Genomic DNA, 16526 nt, shown 5'->3' with positions numbered 1-16526 from the left:
GTATATATATAATATATATAAAATATACAAGTGTATATATACAAATGTATATTATATAATATATATAATATAAATATATAATATATATATATTATAATATATAATATTATACAAGTGTATAATATACAAGTGTGTGTGTGTGTGTGTGTATATATATATATATATATATATTTGTCTGCTAGGATCATTAGAGAAGAGCATTTTAGACAGTGTGTAGAAAAATGTGGATATGTGTAAAAGTTTGCATCTTTGGTCAGCTATTTGTGACTTTGAATTGTTGAAACTTTAGTAAGTATACTGAAGTGGAATAAGGGACGATTGTAATACTGGGACATGAGGCTGAAGAGGTGTGATTCTGTCTCAAGACAGTGAAGCATATAGATAACGCTAGAGTACTTACAATAATTACCGATCATCTATGAAATATAACAAATGTTAATTCTAATTATTCTTTCACTTCTTAAAGTGTGTGTTAGTCAGGATCTCATCTGGTATAGTTTTAAAAAATATTTTTAAATATTTGATCCTGTGTAGCGTTTTTAAAAATTTTGTTACCTTTTTTAACTTTTATTTTATGTTCAAGGGTACATGTGCATGTTTGTCGTATAGGTAAACTCATGTCTTAGGGGTTTGTTGTACAGATTATGTTGTCACCCAGGTATTAAGCCTAGTACCCATTAGTTATTTTTCCTGATCCTCTCCCTTCTCCCGTGCTCCACCCTCCAATAGACCCCCGTGTGTGTTGTTCCCCTCTATGTGTTCATGTGTTCTCATCATTTAGCTCCTGCTTATAAATTAGAACATGTGGTATTTTCTGTTCTTGCATTAGTTCACTTAGGATAGTGGCCTCCAGCTCCATCCAAGTCCCTGCAAAGGACATTATCTTGTTCTTTTTTTGTGGCTGCGTAGTATTTCATGGTGTATATGTATATGCACATTTTCTTTAGTCTACCATTGATGAGCATTTAGGTTGATTCCGTGTCTTTGCTATTGTGGATAGTGCTGTGATGAACATATACATTGCATGTGTCTTTATGATATAACGATTTATATTTCTTTGGGTATATACCCAGTAGTGGGATTGCAGATCAAATGAGAGTTCTGTTTCAACTCTTCGAGGAATTGCCACGCTGCTTTCTGCAATGCTTGAATTAGTTTATACTCCCACCAACAGTGTATAAGTGTTCCTTTTTCTCTGAAACCTCACCAGCATCTGTTATTTTTTGATCGAGAACATCCTGGCTAACACGGTGAAACATCGTCTCTACAAAAAATAAAAAAATTAGCCGGGCGTGCTGGTGGGCGTCTGTATTCCCAGATACTCAGGATGCTGAGGCAGGAGAATGGCGTGAACCCGGGAGGTGGATCTTGCAGTGAGCTGAGATCGCACCACTGCACTCAGGACTGGGTGACAAAGCGAGACTCCGTCTCAAAAAAATAAATAAATAAAAATAAATTTAAAATAAATAAATAAGTAACTCAGTCAAAAAGTACTGTGAGAAAGAAATAATTGCTGAATTATTAAAATAAATCAATAACAGACATATCATTGAATTAGATATTCTCCATTTCTTGATTTTATAATTTTATTATTTGTTTTCTTAATATTGCATATTTTAAAATAAACCAGTGATAAACCATATTGCTAGGATATATAATTTCTTATAACAATGTTAGATTTTAAAAATTAGAACTGGAAGCTAGGGCTTTATGTTCTACCATGGGAGTTTAAGCATAGAAAGCACTACAAATAATCATTTATAGAATTAATTGATTGTACGTGTATGTTAAGTAAGGCTAGAAGTTTTGGCTTTATATTTAATAGAAACATGTTAATGAGGTTGAAATCCTTGGCATCATTCAGACAACAGGATCTTCCTGGGGGAAAAATATAAGATACTGTTAGTGATTCTTAGTTAAAATGATTTCTGGCAGGAATTAAGCCAAATACAGTGATATTTTTAGAACATTCTGTTCTAAGCAAGACTAATTCATTAAACTTTAATGTGTAAATCAATATTTTGGCTTCTTATGGAAATCACTAAACACATGCTTGCTTCTTCAGTCAAAGTGAAAGCTTTAAGAGTAAAACACTGCCCAAAAAAAAGACATCTGTGAATTATTTTATAAAAGAAATCAATGTATATCATGTGGTATATGACAAAAATTTAGGATGAAGATTATTAAACATACTGCTTCTTTTAGGCAAAGGATTTGCTGAAATCTTGGTGAAAATTCTCATGTTTAACTCCTTTGGCATGATTCATTAATACACCAAACATTTGTTAATTTGCCAAGCTTTGAGTACGCATTATATGCCAGAAATGCAAAGGTAACTAAAATATTATATGTACCTTTATAATCTAATGGAGGATGTAGATCTCTAAGGAAATATTACAATAATGGGACAAACACTATAATTTAGATATGAGTGAGGCACTATTCAATCAGCAGAGAAAGTGCTTATCTCTGCTTCTAGAGCTCAGATAAGTCTTCTGAAAGTTTTATTGAATCCTCAAAGATGGTTAGGAGTTTGTGGGCTGGAGAAGAACATTCAGGACAAAGGTAATATGAAGACATATGTTTAAGAAATGGATACATTTATGAAACTACTAATTGATCATTGCTAGAACATAGAAGGACTGTGAAATAATGAGACAAGAGATGGAACCAGGAATGAGGTTTATAAGGGAAATTTAACTTGTTAAGGTATTATGCATTACTTAAAGGTGTGGCATGTTGAAAAATTATATTTTACAAGGATTAGACTTGAACATCTGTGATGAGGATATTATTAAAATGTGTTTCCAGATAAGTGACTTAGTCACTAATTGCTGTAGGAACTGAGAAAAAAGAATGCATCCAATATTTCCATATTTTTGACATGATTAATTATTTACCATAAAAAATTGGGGTAAACTAGAAGAAAAGCAGATTTCAATGGGGGCAGAAAATGAAAATATTTCTGAGCTACCCTGAATTACCTTTAAATATTACTTCTTGTTTTTTTTTTTTCTGAGACAGAGTCTTGCTCTGTCACCAGGCTGGAGGGCAGTGGCGCAATCTCAACTCATTGCAACCTCCGCCGCCTGGGTTCAAGCGATTCCCCTGCCTCAGCTTCCCAAGTAGCTGGGATTACAGGCACATGTCACTACATCCGGCTAATTTTTTTGTATTTTAGTAGAGACAGAGTTTCACCATGTTGGCCGAGATGGTCTCTGTCTCCTGACCTTGTGATCTGCCTGCCTTGGCCTCCCAAAATTCTGGGATTACAGGCGTGAGCCACCGTGCCCAACCAACATTACTATTCTTAAATGAACATGGACCAAGCATTTTTTCTGGAATAGTTTCTTAATGGCAGTAATCACTATCTACATATTTATTAATTTTAATCATAATGATATGTCATTCAGAAAAGTAGTAAAATTGAAAATATATTAAAGGAACTTATATTAAGGTAATAAATGTATTATGACATTTAATAGAGTAAGGAGAGCCACATGTATTCATGTTTTATTTTGCAATTGCTGATAATACACAAAAGAAGGCATAGAACATTCTACAGGATAAATGGTAATATTAGCCCCCCCCCCCCCACACACAAAAAAAAAACCTCTCAATACATTTAAAAAGATTGAAATCTTACAAAGCACAAAAGAATAAATCTAAAACTCAACCAAAACAAAAAAAAGGAATTAGAAATTAGAAAATTTACAATATGGAGAAATTAAACTCTTAAATAACCAGTGGTTTAAAGAAGAAATCACACATATAATTCAAAAATACCTTGAGGCAAATGAAAACAAAAACACAACATGTGAGAACTTATGGAATGTGGTGAAAGCAGTGCTCAGGGGAAAATTACATTAAAAAGGTAGAAGCATCTTAAATTACCTTAACCTTATACCTTGATGAACTAGAAAAAGAAGAGAAAACAAACCCAAACTAGCAGATGGAGCTATGTAGGAGCAGGGATGTTGTATGATATTGAAGTTAAGTTAGTATCAACTCAAACTACATTGTTATAAATTTACAGTGTTAAATATATTTCTTTCCCATGATAATCACAAAGAAAATATCTAAAAGATATAGACAAAAGGAAATTAAAAGGGAGTCAAAATGATTCACTAGAAGAAAACATAAAAGAAAATAGCTAAACACATTTGAAGGCCGTAATGAAACAAAAGAGGGCAATAAAGATTAGAGTTGAAATAATCAAAAAATAAGGAGTAACAGAAATCAAAACTTGTTTCTTTGAAAATATCACTAGCCAGGCACTGTGGCTCATGCCTGTAACCCCAGCACTTTGGGAGGCCAAGGTTGGTGGATCACCTGAGGTCAGGAGTTCGAGACCAACCTGGCCAACATGGTGAAACCCCATCTCCACTAAAACTGCAAAAATTAGCCAGGCATGGTGGCAGGCACCTGTAATCCCAGCTACTTGGGAGGCTGAGGTAGGAGAATCTCTTGAACCTAGGAGGCGGTGGTTACAGTGCTGACATCATACCACTGCCCTCCACCCTGAGCAACAGAGCGAGACTCCTCTCAGAAAAAAAGAAAAGAAAAGATCGTCAAAATTGACAAACTGTTAGCCAGGTTGACTTAGGGAAAAATTGAGAAGATCAAACACTAAAATCAGAAATTAAAGTGGGAACATTACTACTGACCTTACAGAAATAAAAAGGATTATAAGAGAATACTATGTACAATTGTATGCCAACAAATTAGATAATTTAGATGAAATGGACAAATTCTTAGAAACCAATGAATTACCCAAAAGAATTAACACCAGTCTGTCCTAAACTCTTCTGAAACATATAAGAGGAGAGAATGCTTTCTTATTCTGTGAGGCCAGCATTACTTTGCTACCAAAGCCAGATTAACACATCACAAGAAAGGAAAATTACATATCAGTATCCCTTGTGAATATAGATGCGAAAACACTAGCAAACGGAATGCAACAGCATATTAAAAGGATTATATACTATGACCAATTAGGAATATACCAGGAATGCAAGAGTGGTTCAACGTAAGAAAATCAATTACTGTAATATACTATGTTAATAGAATGAATGAAAACAAAAAACATGATCATCTTATTTGACAAAAAACTTAACAAAAATCCAACAACACACTTCTATGGTAAAAACATGCAGAACAGCAAGAAAAGAAGGGAATTTCCTTAACCTGGTAAATAGGCATCTATAAAAAGCCCACAGCTAACATCATTATACTCAGTGATGAGAAAAAGGTTTTCTCCTTATATCAGGAACAAGGCAGATATTCCTGTTTTCACTGCTGAAATAGCAGTTCCTATTTCCTGAACTGCTGTTCACCATTGTACTGCAGGTTCTAGTCAGAACAGGCAGACAAAGAAAAAAAGGCATCTACATTGAAAAGGAAGAAGTAAAACTATGTCTGTTCACAGATAACATGCTGCTACATATAAAACGTTTTTTATCACAAGAAAGCTACTAGAGCCAATAAATGAGTTCAGCAAAGTTGCAGGATACAAGCTGAGTACACAAAAATCGTTTGTGTTTCTATATGCCAGCAATAAATCCAAACTGGAAATAAAAACTATTCCATTTAAAATAGCATCTGAAAATCCCTTGAAATAAATTTAACCAAGGAGATGAAAGACATTGAAAATTACAAAATATTGCTGAAGGAAATTAAAGAAGACCTAAATAAGTGGAAAAGTATCTCATGTTTATGGAATGAAAGAGTTAATTTTTTTGTTTGTTTTTTGAGATGGAGTCTCACTCTGTTGCCCAGGGTGGAGTGCAGTGGCGCCGTCTTGGCTCACTGCAAGCTCCGCCTCCCGGGTTCACACCATTCTCCTGCCTCAGCCTCCCGAGTAGCTGGGACTACAGGCACCCGCCACCACGCCCAGCTAATTTTTTGTATTTTTGGTAGAGACAGAGTTTTCACCGTGTTAGCCAGGATGGTCTCTATCTCCTGACCTCATGGTCTGTCCGCCTCGACCTCCCAAAGTGCTGGGATTACAGGCATGAGCCACTATGCCTGACCAAGTTAATATTTTTAAAATGTCAGTACTACCCAAAGTTATCTACAGACTCAATATAGTTCCTATCAATATTCTAGTAGTCATTTCTTTTTCAGAAATGGAAAAGCCAAACCTAAAATTTCTATGAGGTCCCTAAAATTTCAAGGGGTCCTAAGTAGTCAAGACAGTTTTGAAAAAGGAAAATATTGGCAGACTCACACCTCCGAACTTCAAAACTTACTACAAAGCTTAGAGTAATCAAGACAGCGTGGTATTGACATAAAGACCTATAGACCGATGGAATACAACTGAAGATATAGAAATGAACCCATGCATCTGTGGCCAATTGAATTTTGACAAGGGTGCCAAGTCAAAGCTTGACCATAGCTTTAAGAAAGGAAATTTCCTCGACAACCAGATTTTAACATGGAAAATAAATAACTTGAAACCATACCTCACACCATATAGAAAAATGAACTCTAAATGGATTAATGACCTAAATACAAGAGCTAAAACCATAAAACTCTTTGAAGAAAACAGGGATAAATCTTTATTGCCTTGGGTTTGGCAGTGGATTTGTATATATGACACTAATAACATGAGCAACAAAAGAAAAAAATAGATGAAGTAGACTTCGTCAGAATTTAAGTTTTGTGCATCAAACAACATTATCAAGAAAGTGAAAAGACAACCTATAGAATGGGAGAAATATTTTAAAACCTTGTATCTGATAAGGGTTTAAAATTCAAAATATGTAAAGAACTCGAACAACTCAACAACTACAAAAAAACAAATTTTAAACGGGTAGAGGACTTGAATTTCTCCAAAGATAACACAAATGGCCAGTAAAAGATAAAAGGATCCTCAGCATCACTAGTCATTAGAGAAATGCAAATTCAAGCCACAATGAGAGGCTACTTCACACCCACTAGGATGGCCATTAAAAAATAATGAAAATAGCAACTTTGACAAGGATGTGGAAATTGGACCCTCATATATTGCTCATAGGAATATATAATACAGCCACTGTGAAAAACAACTTGGTGGTTTCTCAGAAAGCTAGACATAGAATGACGAAGCAATTCTACCTCCTAGGTATATTCCCCAAAAAATTAAAAAGAGGGACTCAAACAGACACTTATATGCCCGTGTTCATCATAATGACATCATTCACAATAGTCAAAATATGGAAATAATCCAAGCATCCATTAACAGCTGAATGGATAAATAAAATGTAGTATGCATATGTAACGAAGTATTATTCAGCCATAAAAGGGAATAAAATTCTGCTACATGTTACAACATGAAATAATTTTGAAAACATTATGCTTAATGATATAAGCCAGACACAATAGGACAAATTTTGTATGATTCCACTTACGTGACGTGTCTAGAACAGGCAAATTCGCAGAAACAGAAAGTAAATTAGAGGTTACCAGGAGCTGGGGTAAGAGGTAAATGAAGAATTACTGCTTAATGTTTACAGTTTCTGTTTTGAGTGATGCAGATGTTTTGGAAATAGTAATGATATACAATACTGTGAATGTATTTAATGCCACTGAATTGCACACTTTAAAATGGTCAAAATGCAGCCAGACGTGATGGCTCCTGCCTGTAATCCCAGCACTTTGGAAGGCCAAGGCAGGTGGATCACGAGGTCAGGAGATGAGACCATCTTGGCCAACATGGTGAAACCTCATCTCTACTAAAAATATAAAAATTAGTCAGGTGTGGTGGCATGTGCCTGTAGTCCCAGCTACTTAGGAGACTGAGGCAGGAGAATCACTTGAACCCAGAAGGCGGAGGTTGCAGTGAGCTGAGATCGCACCACTGCACTCCACCCTGGGCAACAGAGCAAGACTCTGTCTCAAAAAATATATATATAGAGAGAGATATATATATATTTTTTTACGTGTAGTATTTCAACTATTACTACCACTATCACTGCCAATGTAATACTATTTTTATATATTGACCAGAGTAAAATAGAACTATATTTTACACCAGAGTGAATTCTTTCTTCAACAATGAGAAGGACAGTGTAATGGAATAGAAAGAACATGAAATTTGGAGTGAGTTATTATCTAGGCCTCAGTGCAGTAACTGTGCAATACTGATAGCATATTAAACTATCTGTGTTTAATGAAGTCATGAAAAAATAGAAATGTCATTTTCAGAAATCAGTTCAAAGGTAAAAACTACTAGTTGGTAAAGTGATCCTTATTTTGGTTATAGTCAGGTAATGGAAAGAAATGATGGGCTGAAGTAGGTTTATTAGTGAACAGGTGTTTTTAATAATGTATATGCCTCACTTGTTTCTATTAGTTTTTTTCTAGATTGTTTCTATATTCTGGGATTTTTTTCTGGTTTTTACCTCAGTTTTCATCTTCTTTCTCATTTCTATGTTCAGCATAATATGGAATTCTTCCAAGTTTCCTCCATTTATTTAGCCACTTGATCATATACCTATCTTACTATGATCTTGTTTGTTACATTACTGCTATACCTCATATGAAGTGAATTAAGTTAAAATTCATTTGTGTTTCCACCATTTAATTATGGTATTTTAAGTGTAAGAAATAATTCTCAAATCAAGATCTGAATACGCACTTCGGGAGGCTGAGGCAGGGGCAGGAGATCGAGACCATCCTGACCAACATGGTGAAACCCTGTCTCTACTAAAAATACAAAAATTAGCTGACGTGGTGGTGCGTGCCTGTAATCCCGGCTACTCGGGAGGCTGAGGCAGGAGAATCGCTTGAACCTGGGAGGCGGAGTTGCAGTGAGCCAAGATCACGCCGCTGCACTCCAGCCTGGTGACGTAAGATTTGAACACCAGTTTCTTTAGTAAGAATAAATGGTAATAAATATTAAAGAGTTTTAATGCATATTTAATACAAATCATTTGGTTGGATTTTTTTTTAATGGAAACCAGAATGGTATTTATTATTTTACATTTGGGAGAGGAGATATCCTAAAGGGCCCAGAATACATAAGTCTCTTACATATGATACTCCTTTTTTTGTTACTGAGGTGCTTACAAGCTTAGATAAGTAATCAGAAAGTTCCTTGGTAAGCACTGAATTAAAACAAAGGCAGTTAGGTAATTTGGAGTGTATTAGCCTAGAGTACCTGATAGAGATGTAATGGGGACCACAACCCTGTATGTAATTTTAAAGTTTCTAAGTAGCCACATTTTAAAAAGTGAAAAGAAACAGATGAAATTAACCTTAATAATATATTTAACCCAATATGTCTAAAATGTTATTTTAACATGTAATCAATATATTAAAATTATTCTCTTTTTCATACTAAGTATTCAAAATCTGGTGTATAGTTTATACTTTTGTACATCTCAACTCATTCATTTGCTAGTTCCTTCAGTTACTTAAGAAAAATTACTGAATGTTCCTTTCTCAATTTCCCCATTTTTATAATAGAGATAATTGCAAGGATTAAATTAGATAATATATGATACATACCTAGCACATGATCTTATATGAAGCTTAGTTGCTTTCTAAAAAATATTTCAAACAGGTGAATATGACATATAATGGCATCACTGTCTTTAAGGATTAAATTATCTGTAACTCCCAAATTCTCATCTCTTCCCCTTGGACAGTGCTGGGCACACACATCTCTCTGACTCCCAGTTCAAATTACTTGAAAAAAGGAGCAAAATCAATGTTCGTTCACCAGTTGTAGCACATGTACCACACACACTAATGCAAGATGTTAATAACAAGGGAAACAAAGTCATGGAGAAGGGAGGGCGGGAATATGTAAATGCTCTTCTCTATTTTTCTGTAAACCTAAAGCTACTATAAAAAGTAAAAAGCTATGATTTCTTTCTTAAAAAAGTCAAACATGTTTGCTGTCAGTTCCTGATGCATGTTAGCTGTGACAGAATACAGCAGTAAAAGTGAGTTTCAGCATTATTAAAGTCATCAATAAGAGGTGTTTAGTTATGGATAAAAATAAACAATATTTTCTCTTTCGGTAGTCATTCATTATCTACCTCTTTTAAACTAATACATGGAAAATGTATGCACAAAATGTTTGTTTTTCCTCTATGGTTGTTGGGGTGAATACTGGGAATTATTGGTAGCATTCTGATGGTAATGGCAGAAATCTTTTATAGTTTTAAAACACTATTGCTGGTTTTGAGAATATTTTCTTCTCCTAATTTCAGGTTGGGTGGGACTATATCAGCATACAAGATAGTACCAGACGAAATAGAAGAAATCAAGGTATAGTATGGCGTTTTTCACCTCTACAAAGACTTAGCATCTTGATGAGGGGTAGGGAAGAATTGCTTTTTCTTTATGCCATTGATCTTTGGCTATGTTAGAATATTATTTAATTCTAAGTTATCATAGTTGAATTAAAAATTTATATGTATCAGATAATCACCATCAGACTTATCTGCTATTTGCAATGAATTTGTGACTAAAATATTAGGAGAATCATAAAGGAACCCTTTCCTGTGCAGTTCATTGAAAGTCTACATATGAAAACACTGTATATAAGCATTGGTGTGCATAATGGATTATCTTTTTATCTTGTTGCAATTTCTTTTCCCTATAAGCCTTCACAACTTTTAAATAATATCTGTCTTTTCGTACATATTTTTCTGGGTTCCTTTGAAAACACAGTATGCCAATTTCAATTGAGAATTTACATTACAGTAATGAAAAATTAACTTACTCTTTAAAAATTAGAGCATTATGACATTCTTCTGTCTGTAACATTTTACTAAGTCTTAGTGAATATTAATCTCCTAACATAATATATTGTTTTTTTCAAAAGCAAGATTGAATAATTGGATAGTAATAATGAAGGATAAACAATACTGGTTAAATGTTAACAATGACATGTAAAGATCTCAACAAATCATTAAGCTTGATTTGATTAAACTTTTCAATATCAAGTTCAATAAATTCAAATCTTTCAGTAAATTCAAATTCAATTCAAAATAATTATTCTATGACTCAAGGGGCTTTTTTTTTTTTTTTTTTTTTGAGACAGAGTCTCGCTCTGTCATCCAGGCTGCAGTGCAGTGGCATGATCTCAGCTCACTGCAACCTCCAACCTCCCGGGTTCAAGTGATTATCCTGCCTCAGCCTCCCAAGTAGCTTGGATTATAGGCACGTGCCACCACACCCGGCTAATATTTTTTTTTTTTTTTATTTTAGTAGAGACAGGTTTTCGCCAAGTTGGCCAGGATTGTCTTGAACCCCTGACCTCAGGTGATCCACCCACCTCGGCCTCCCAAAGTGCTGGGATTAAGGCGTGAGCCACTGCTCCTGGCCTCAAGGGACATTTTTAAAAAGAAAAAAATCTTGTAATTTGTTTGCATTATTTTTAAATGGAGTAAGCCCATTGATCCATTATATGATACACTATTAGCTTCAATATGCCAAGTGTTCCAATGTAATCAGAAATTAATGTGGTAATTAATATTCTAGCTTTAAAAAATTTTTCAAGAAATTTATTCCAACTTTGTGTGAACTCATAAAATATTTTAGCTAGGAGGAACTTTAGGTCTAATCCAGGTCTCTCATTTTTCGTATGAGGAAATTGAAATGAATAAAGATTTTTTTTGACATTCAGTGATGACTTCTAAAAATATCATCAAGTTTGTTAAAGGGTTGGAAAAGCATGAGGATATTACTTCTTGAAATACATTATATAATGACTCAAAAATTGAACTCTAGAAACTTTAAGCAATTAATAAATATATAAATAATTAAGCTACATTTATGTAAAGAATATTGAATTGAAATTACGTATTATAAAGGCACCCTCTCTGATAATACAATTAAAATATGTGTTAACTGATGAAGGTAAACCAAGAGTTTTATGGAAATACATAGGAGGGACACCTGGACATTGGAAAAAGTAAATCAGCAAAGTCTTTCCAAGAGGTAACCCCCAGGAAATTGGAGTTTTATACAGAAGCATAAACATGAAATAATAGGATACCAGATTATAGGGTATAACTAAAGACTGGTAAGATAAAGGGCTGGAAGCAGGCCTTTATCCCATGTTAAAAAGTTTGGTTTTGATCCTGAAAATTATGGGATTCCTTTATGTGATTTTTAAGGAAGAAAGTAACATAATCATTTTGGTACTTTTTTAAAGCCTTACTATGATGAGTGAGAAAAATGATTTCAGCAGAGAAGAGGTTTTACCTAGATGGAAGGAGACCAGGTTGCAGGAATGTAGGCACAAAATGATTAGAACCTGAACTTAAGCATTGACAGTAAGGCTAGAGAAGAAAATAAGATTTGAAAAATATTATTTAAGAAAGTAGAATCAACAATACTTGATAATTTATTGGATGTTTAGGGGAAAATGGAGAGATTGACTCAGATTTCTGGCTTGGGAAATTGAGTAGATGGTGTTGCTGTTAACTTAAGAAGGATGTTTTGGAGACAGAATATTATTAATAGGAAAAAGGATGTTTTGGACTTACTGAGTTTGAGGTCCCTCTCAGATTACCAAATATCCAATAAGTCATTGGATAAATCAGCCTGGAACTCAGAAAAGAAATACAATCTAGTAATTGATATTAAGGTTTGTCCTCATACAAGAGAGTTAATTGAGGCCATGCTAGTCAGTGAATGGAATCTCACAGAAAAGTTATATGAGGTATTAAAATTGGGCTGAAGATGCAGCCTTAAGGAAGACTTACCCTAAAGGCAGAGTATTAATATATTCTTTAATTAGTTTAATTAATTAACAGGAATGTTGCCTATTTTTAAATAGTGATTTTTTTCCTAAAGGAATCAGTTTTTGTCATTGTGCATGCTTGTTTTATTTTAGAGTTATAAGAGTTATCCCTCAGGAGATTCCTTTAAAAAAAAAAGCAGGATTCATGGATGGTAGGTAACATAATTTTTCCATCGATTACTGGTATTATATCTAAAATAACTTCAGAGAGTTTGAGGCTTGAGGCATAAAAAAAAATGAAGAATTCATCTTGCTTTCAGAGTACTCAAAGAAAAACTGTTCTAAAACATTTCACCAATATTTGATGGCACATTAGCATTTTCAGCTAAAATCAGTTATAATCATTTTTGTTTTGATGGAAAGGAATGTGAAGCATACGGATGTAATGTTCATTCAGTTGTGTAGTATCTGAGTAATGTTAAATTGTCTAAACAGAACAATTGAGTTTCAATTTGATACACTATCTATAGTATATACCATGTATAAAATAAATATGCATATGTATTTTTGCTATTAAAATAATATGACTGATTAAACATAAATCACATTTTGGCAGATGTGGGAATCTTTCACAATTTTTTAGCACCAGAAATTATCTAGTTCATAAATTTTTTTAATTAAACATATATTTATTGATTGTAGTAAATCACTTCAAAACAGTGAATGGATTCTTAGCCCTTAGCCATATAAAGAGTGAATAAATTCCTGGCCCAATCAGAAGTCCCTTTTTCACCCTAGATGTAACCACTATTCTGATTTTTTTTTTTTTTGATACGGAGTCTCTGTCAACTGGGCTTGAGTGCAGTGGCGTAATCTCAGTGCACTGCAACCTCTGCCTCCCAGGTTCAAGCAATTCTCCTGCCTCAGCTTCCCGAGTAGCTGGAACTACAGGTATGCACAACCACACCCAGCTAATTTTTGTATTTTTAGTAGAGACAGGGTTTCACTATGTTGGCCAGGCTGGTCTCGAACCTCCTGACCTCAAGTGATCCACGCATCTCAGCCTCCCAAAGTGCTGGGATTACAGGCGTGAGCCACTGCGTCTGGCCTACATTATGATTTTTATCATTATCAATTCCTTGCTTTTGTTCCGTTTTACCACCTATATACACATCCCTAAACATTACAATTTATGTTTGCTGTCTTTGAACTTCATATGAATTGAATCATATTGTATGCAGTTTTTTTGTGCCTTGCTTTTTTATCCCTTTTTGTAGGATTCATTCATGTTATTGACTGTAACTAATGTCTTTGTTTAATTGTAAAATACACCATGTACCACAGATCACTGAGACATCCTACTGTTGAATATTTAGCTTGTTTCCATTTGTGACAATTATGAAAAGTGATGCTATAAACATTATTGTAAGAGCATCCTGGTACTCATGTATAAGTTTCTCTGAGGTGTATACTGAAGAGTGGAATTCCTGGGTATTAAGAAACATGTATCTTCAACTTTCCTGAATGAAATCTCACTTTTTTAAAGTAGTTATGCCAATTTACACTACCATCTTGAATGCATTTATTTTAAATAGCTATATTTAAATATTCTTTAATCTATCTGCAACATATATTAGTATAGATTTGATTTATATGTGAGATGACTAAATTGATATAATATTTTAAAAATGTGTCTTTGTTTTTCCAGCCCATGGGAAAAGTCCTGAGGGATAATTGTTAATGAAAAATCCCATTTTTTCCCCACTGGTTTGAATTGCCTCATGTATCATATACTAAATTTTCCAATTTAGGACACAAACATACATAAGTCTGTCTTTTCCTGAACTTCTGTTCCATTAATCTATTTATTCTTTTCTCAGCCTGTATGGTTTTGATTATAGTGCTTTTTTAGCATAGTAGGAAAGGTCCTGTGTTTTTCTTTTTTGTTTTATTGGCTCATGTATTGATTGCTCCAGATAACATCATAATATCTCTGTCGTTTTTCAAAAGTATTCCTGCTGAGGAGACTTCCAGTTCCAGCCAAGATGGAGTAGCTTCATTCCTTCCAGATCCAAAATGCCTAGGCATTATAAAATAAACATAGAAAGATTCTGGGCCAGGCGCAGGGGCTCACGCTTGTAATCCTAGCACTTTGGGAGGCTGAGGCGGGCGGATCATGAGGTCAGGAGATCAAGACCACCCTGGTTAACACGGTGAAACCCCATCTCTACTAAAAATACAAAAAAGTTAGCCGGGCATGGTGGCGGGCACTTGTAGTCCCAGCTACTTGGGAGGCTGAGGCAGGAGAATGGCATGAACCTGGGAGGCAGAGCTTGCAGTGAGCCAAGATGGGTCCACTGCACTTCAGCCTGGGTGACAAAGCGAGACTATGTCTCAAAAAAAAAAAAAAAGAAAGAAAGAAAGATTCTGAAAGATAGAAAGAAGAAGGCAGACTACCTGGGAACCTCAGGAATTAAGAAATGACATGCAGTGAATTATTTGGGTTTCTTTATTATCTCCTGTATATTCTGGAGAGGATACTGAAGAAAGCCTTCAACGTGGAACCACCAACGGTTGGCATAAACAAAAAATGTCCCTACAAGAGCCTATCTGTTTAGCCAACAGACCAGGACAAGGCTCACCTAAGAGGCAAGAATGGCTTTTCAGCAATATTTGCCCTACTACAGCTAAGCATCAATGGGAAAACTATTCAGTTCCCTTACAGTTTCAGTTGAGTCAAGCTGGCAGCTGATACTCCACATCACCCCCTGCCATCCCACAGAAGTAAGTGGCATAGTTCTGAATCCCTCACCTGGTGGTGGCAGCAGGGCTGAGTAGGGATCTATTCTTCCATCTTTGACCTGGCAGAGCAGATGTCACTCTGATTTCCTGGATATGATATCAAAGTTGAAACCAAGCAGCAGTTGATCTGTCACCAGCCCAGTGGAAACAAGCTGTGCTCCAATTTTCCCAGCAGGGTAGTATCAGTGGAGTCCAGTGATGAGCTGAGCTGCCATCCCCATTCAATAGCAGTGAAACTTAACAAGGCAGCACAAAGTAGAGCTAGTCACCACTGTTTCACCTTTCCTTTCCCATTTAAGGGGAAGGCCTGGCAGACAGGCAAACCTCTACCCCCAGCTGTAGCAACAAGACTAAGCAAGGTGGGGCTATTGGTACTTCTGCTCACAATATGAGTCAACCATCTACTCTCCCCCACCCTTGGTATTAGCATGCGCCCCTACTTGGTATCAACAGCGGAGCAAGGTAATGTCAGCTTTCACTAGAAAGGTCTCAGCAGAGCCAAGAGGGGAGCTGTACTTCCACCTTACAGTCCTCAATTAAACAGTGTGAATCAGTGCTTCACTTTTGCCAGAGTGGTGTCAGTGAGACCTTGCAGAAGCTGAACAGACATATCCAGAAGGCCCTCATGTTACATTGCAAGATGGGAGACATCTGCTAAAAATGATTAAATAATCTCAAATATAAAACACCAGATGTCCTAGGTGACAATAAAAATATCAGTCATCAGACCAAGAACAAGGAAAATCACAGCATGAGTGAGAAAAGAACAGTCTACTGACACTGACACAAAGAAGATTCAGGTGTTGAAATTATCTGACAAAGATTTTAAAGCACCTATTATAAAAATGCTTCAACAAGCAACTACGAATTCTCTTTAAAAATGAAAAAATAGAAAATCTTGCCAAATAAATAAAAATCATAAAAGGAACCAAATGAAAATTATGGAACTGAGAAATACCATCACCAATACAGAAAACTCACAGGGGGCAAGAGACCGAAGTGGTACAACATTTTTGAAGTGCTGGAAAAAAGAACTGTC

At 35.2% G+C, this 16526-nt stretch overlaps 1 protein-coding gene across 1 annotated transcript in view; it reads left to right on the top strand.

Moving 5' to 3' along the window:
• The window catches only part of GPHN (gephyrin), a 728696-nt gene that overhangs the window by 282968 nt on the left and 429202 nt on the right, over positions 1 to 16526 (top strand). Inside the window, exon 3 of the mRNA XM_026456013.2 lies at positions 10203 to 10260. Coding sequence (XP_026311798.1) covers positions 10203 to 10260 — 58 coding nt within the window. The remainder of the gene's footprint in view (positions 1 to 10202; positions 10261 to 16526) is intronic.

The sequence above is a fragment of the Piliocolobus tephrosceles genome, chromosome 6 (genome assembly GCF_002776525.5).
Source record: "Piliocolobus tephrosceles isolate RC106 chromosome 6, ASM277652v3, whole genome shotgun sequence".
Classification (NCBI taxonomy): domain Eukaryota; kingdom Metazoa; phylum Chordata; class Mammalia; order Primates; family Cercopithecidae; genus Piliocolobus; species Piliocolobus tephrosceles.
This window is presented reverse-complemented; position numbering and strand designations above follow the sequence as displayed.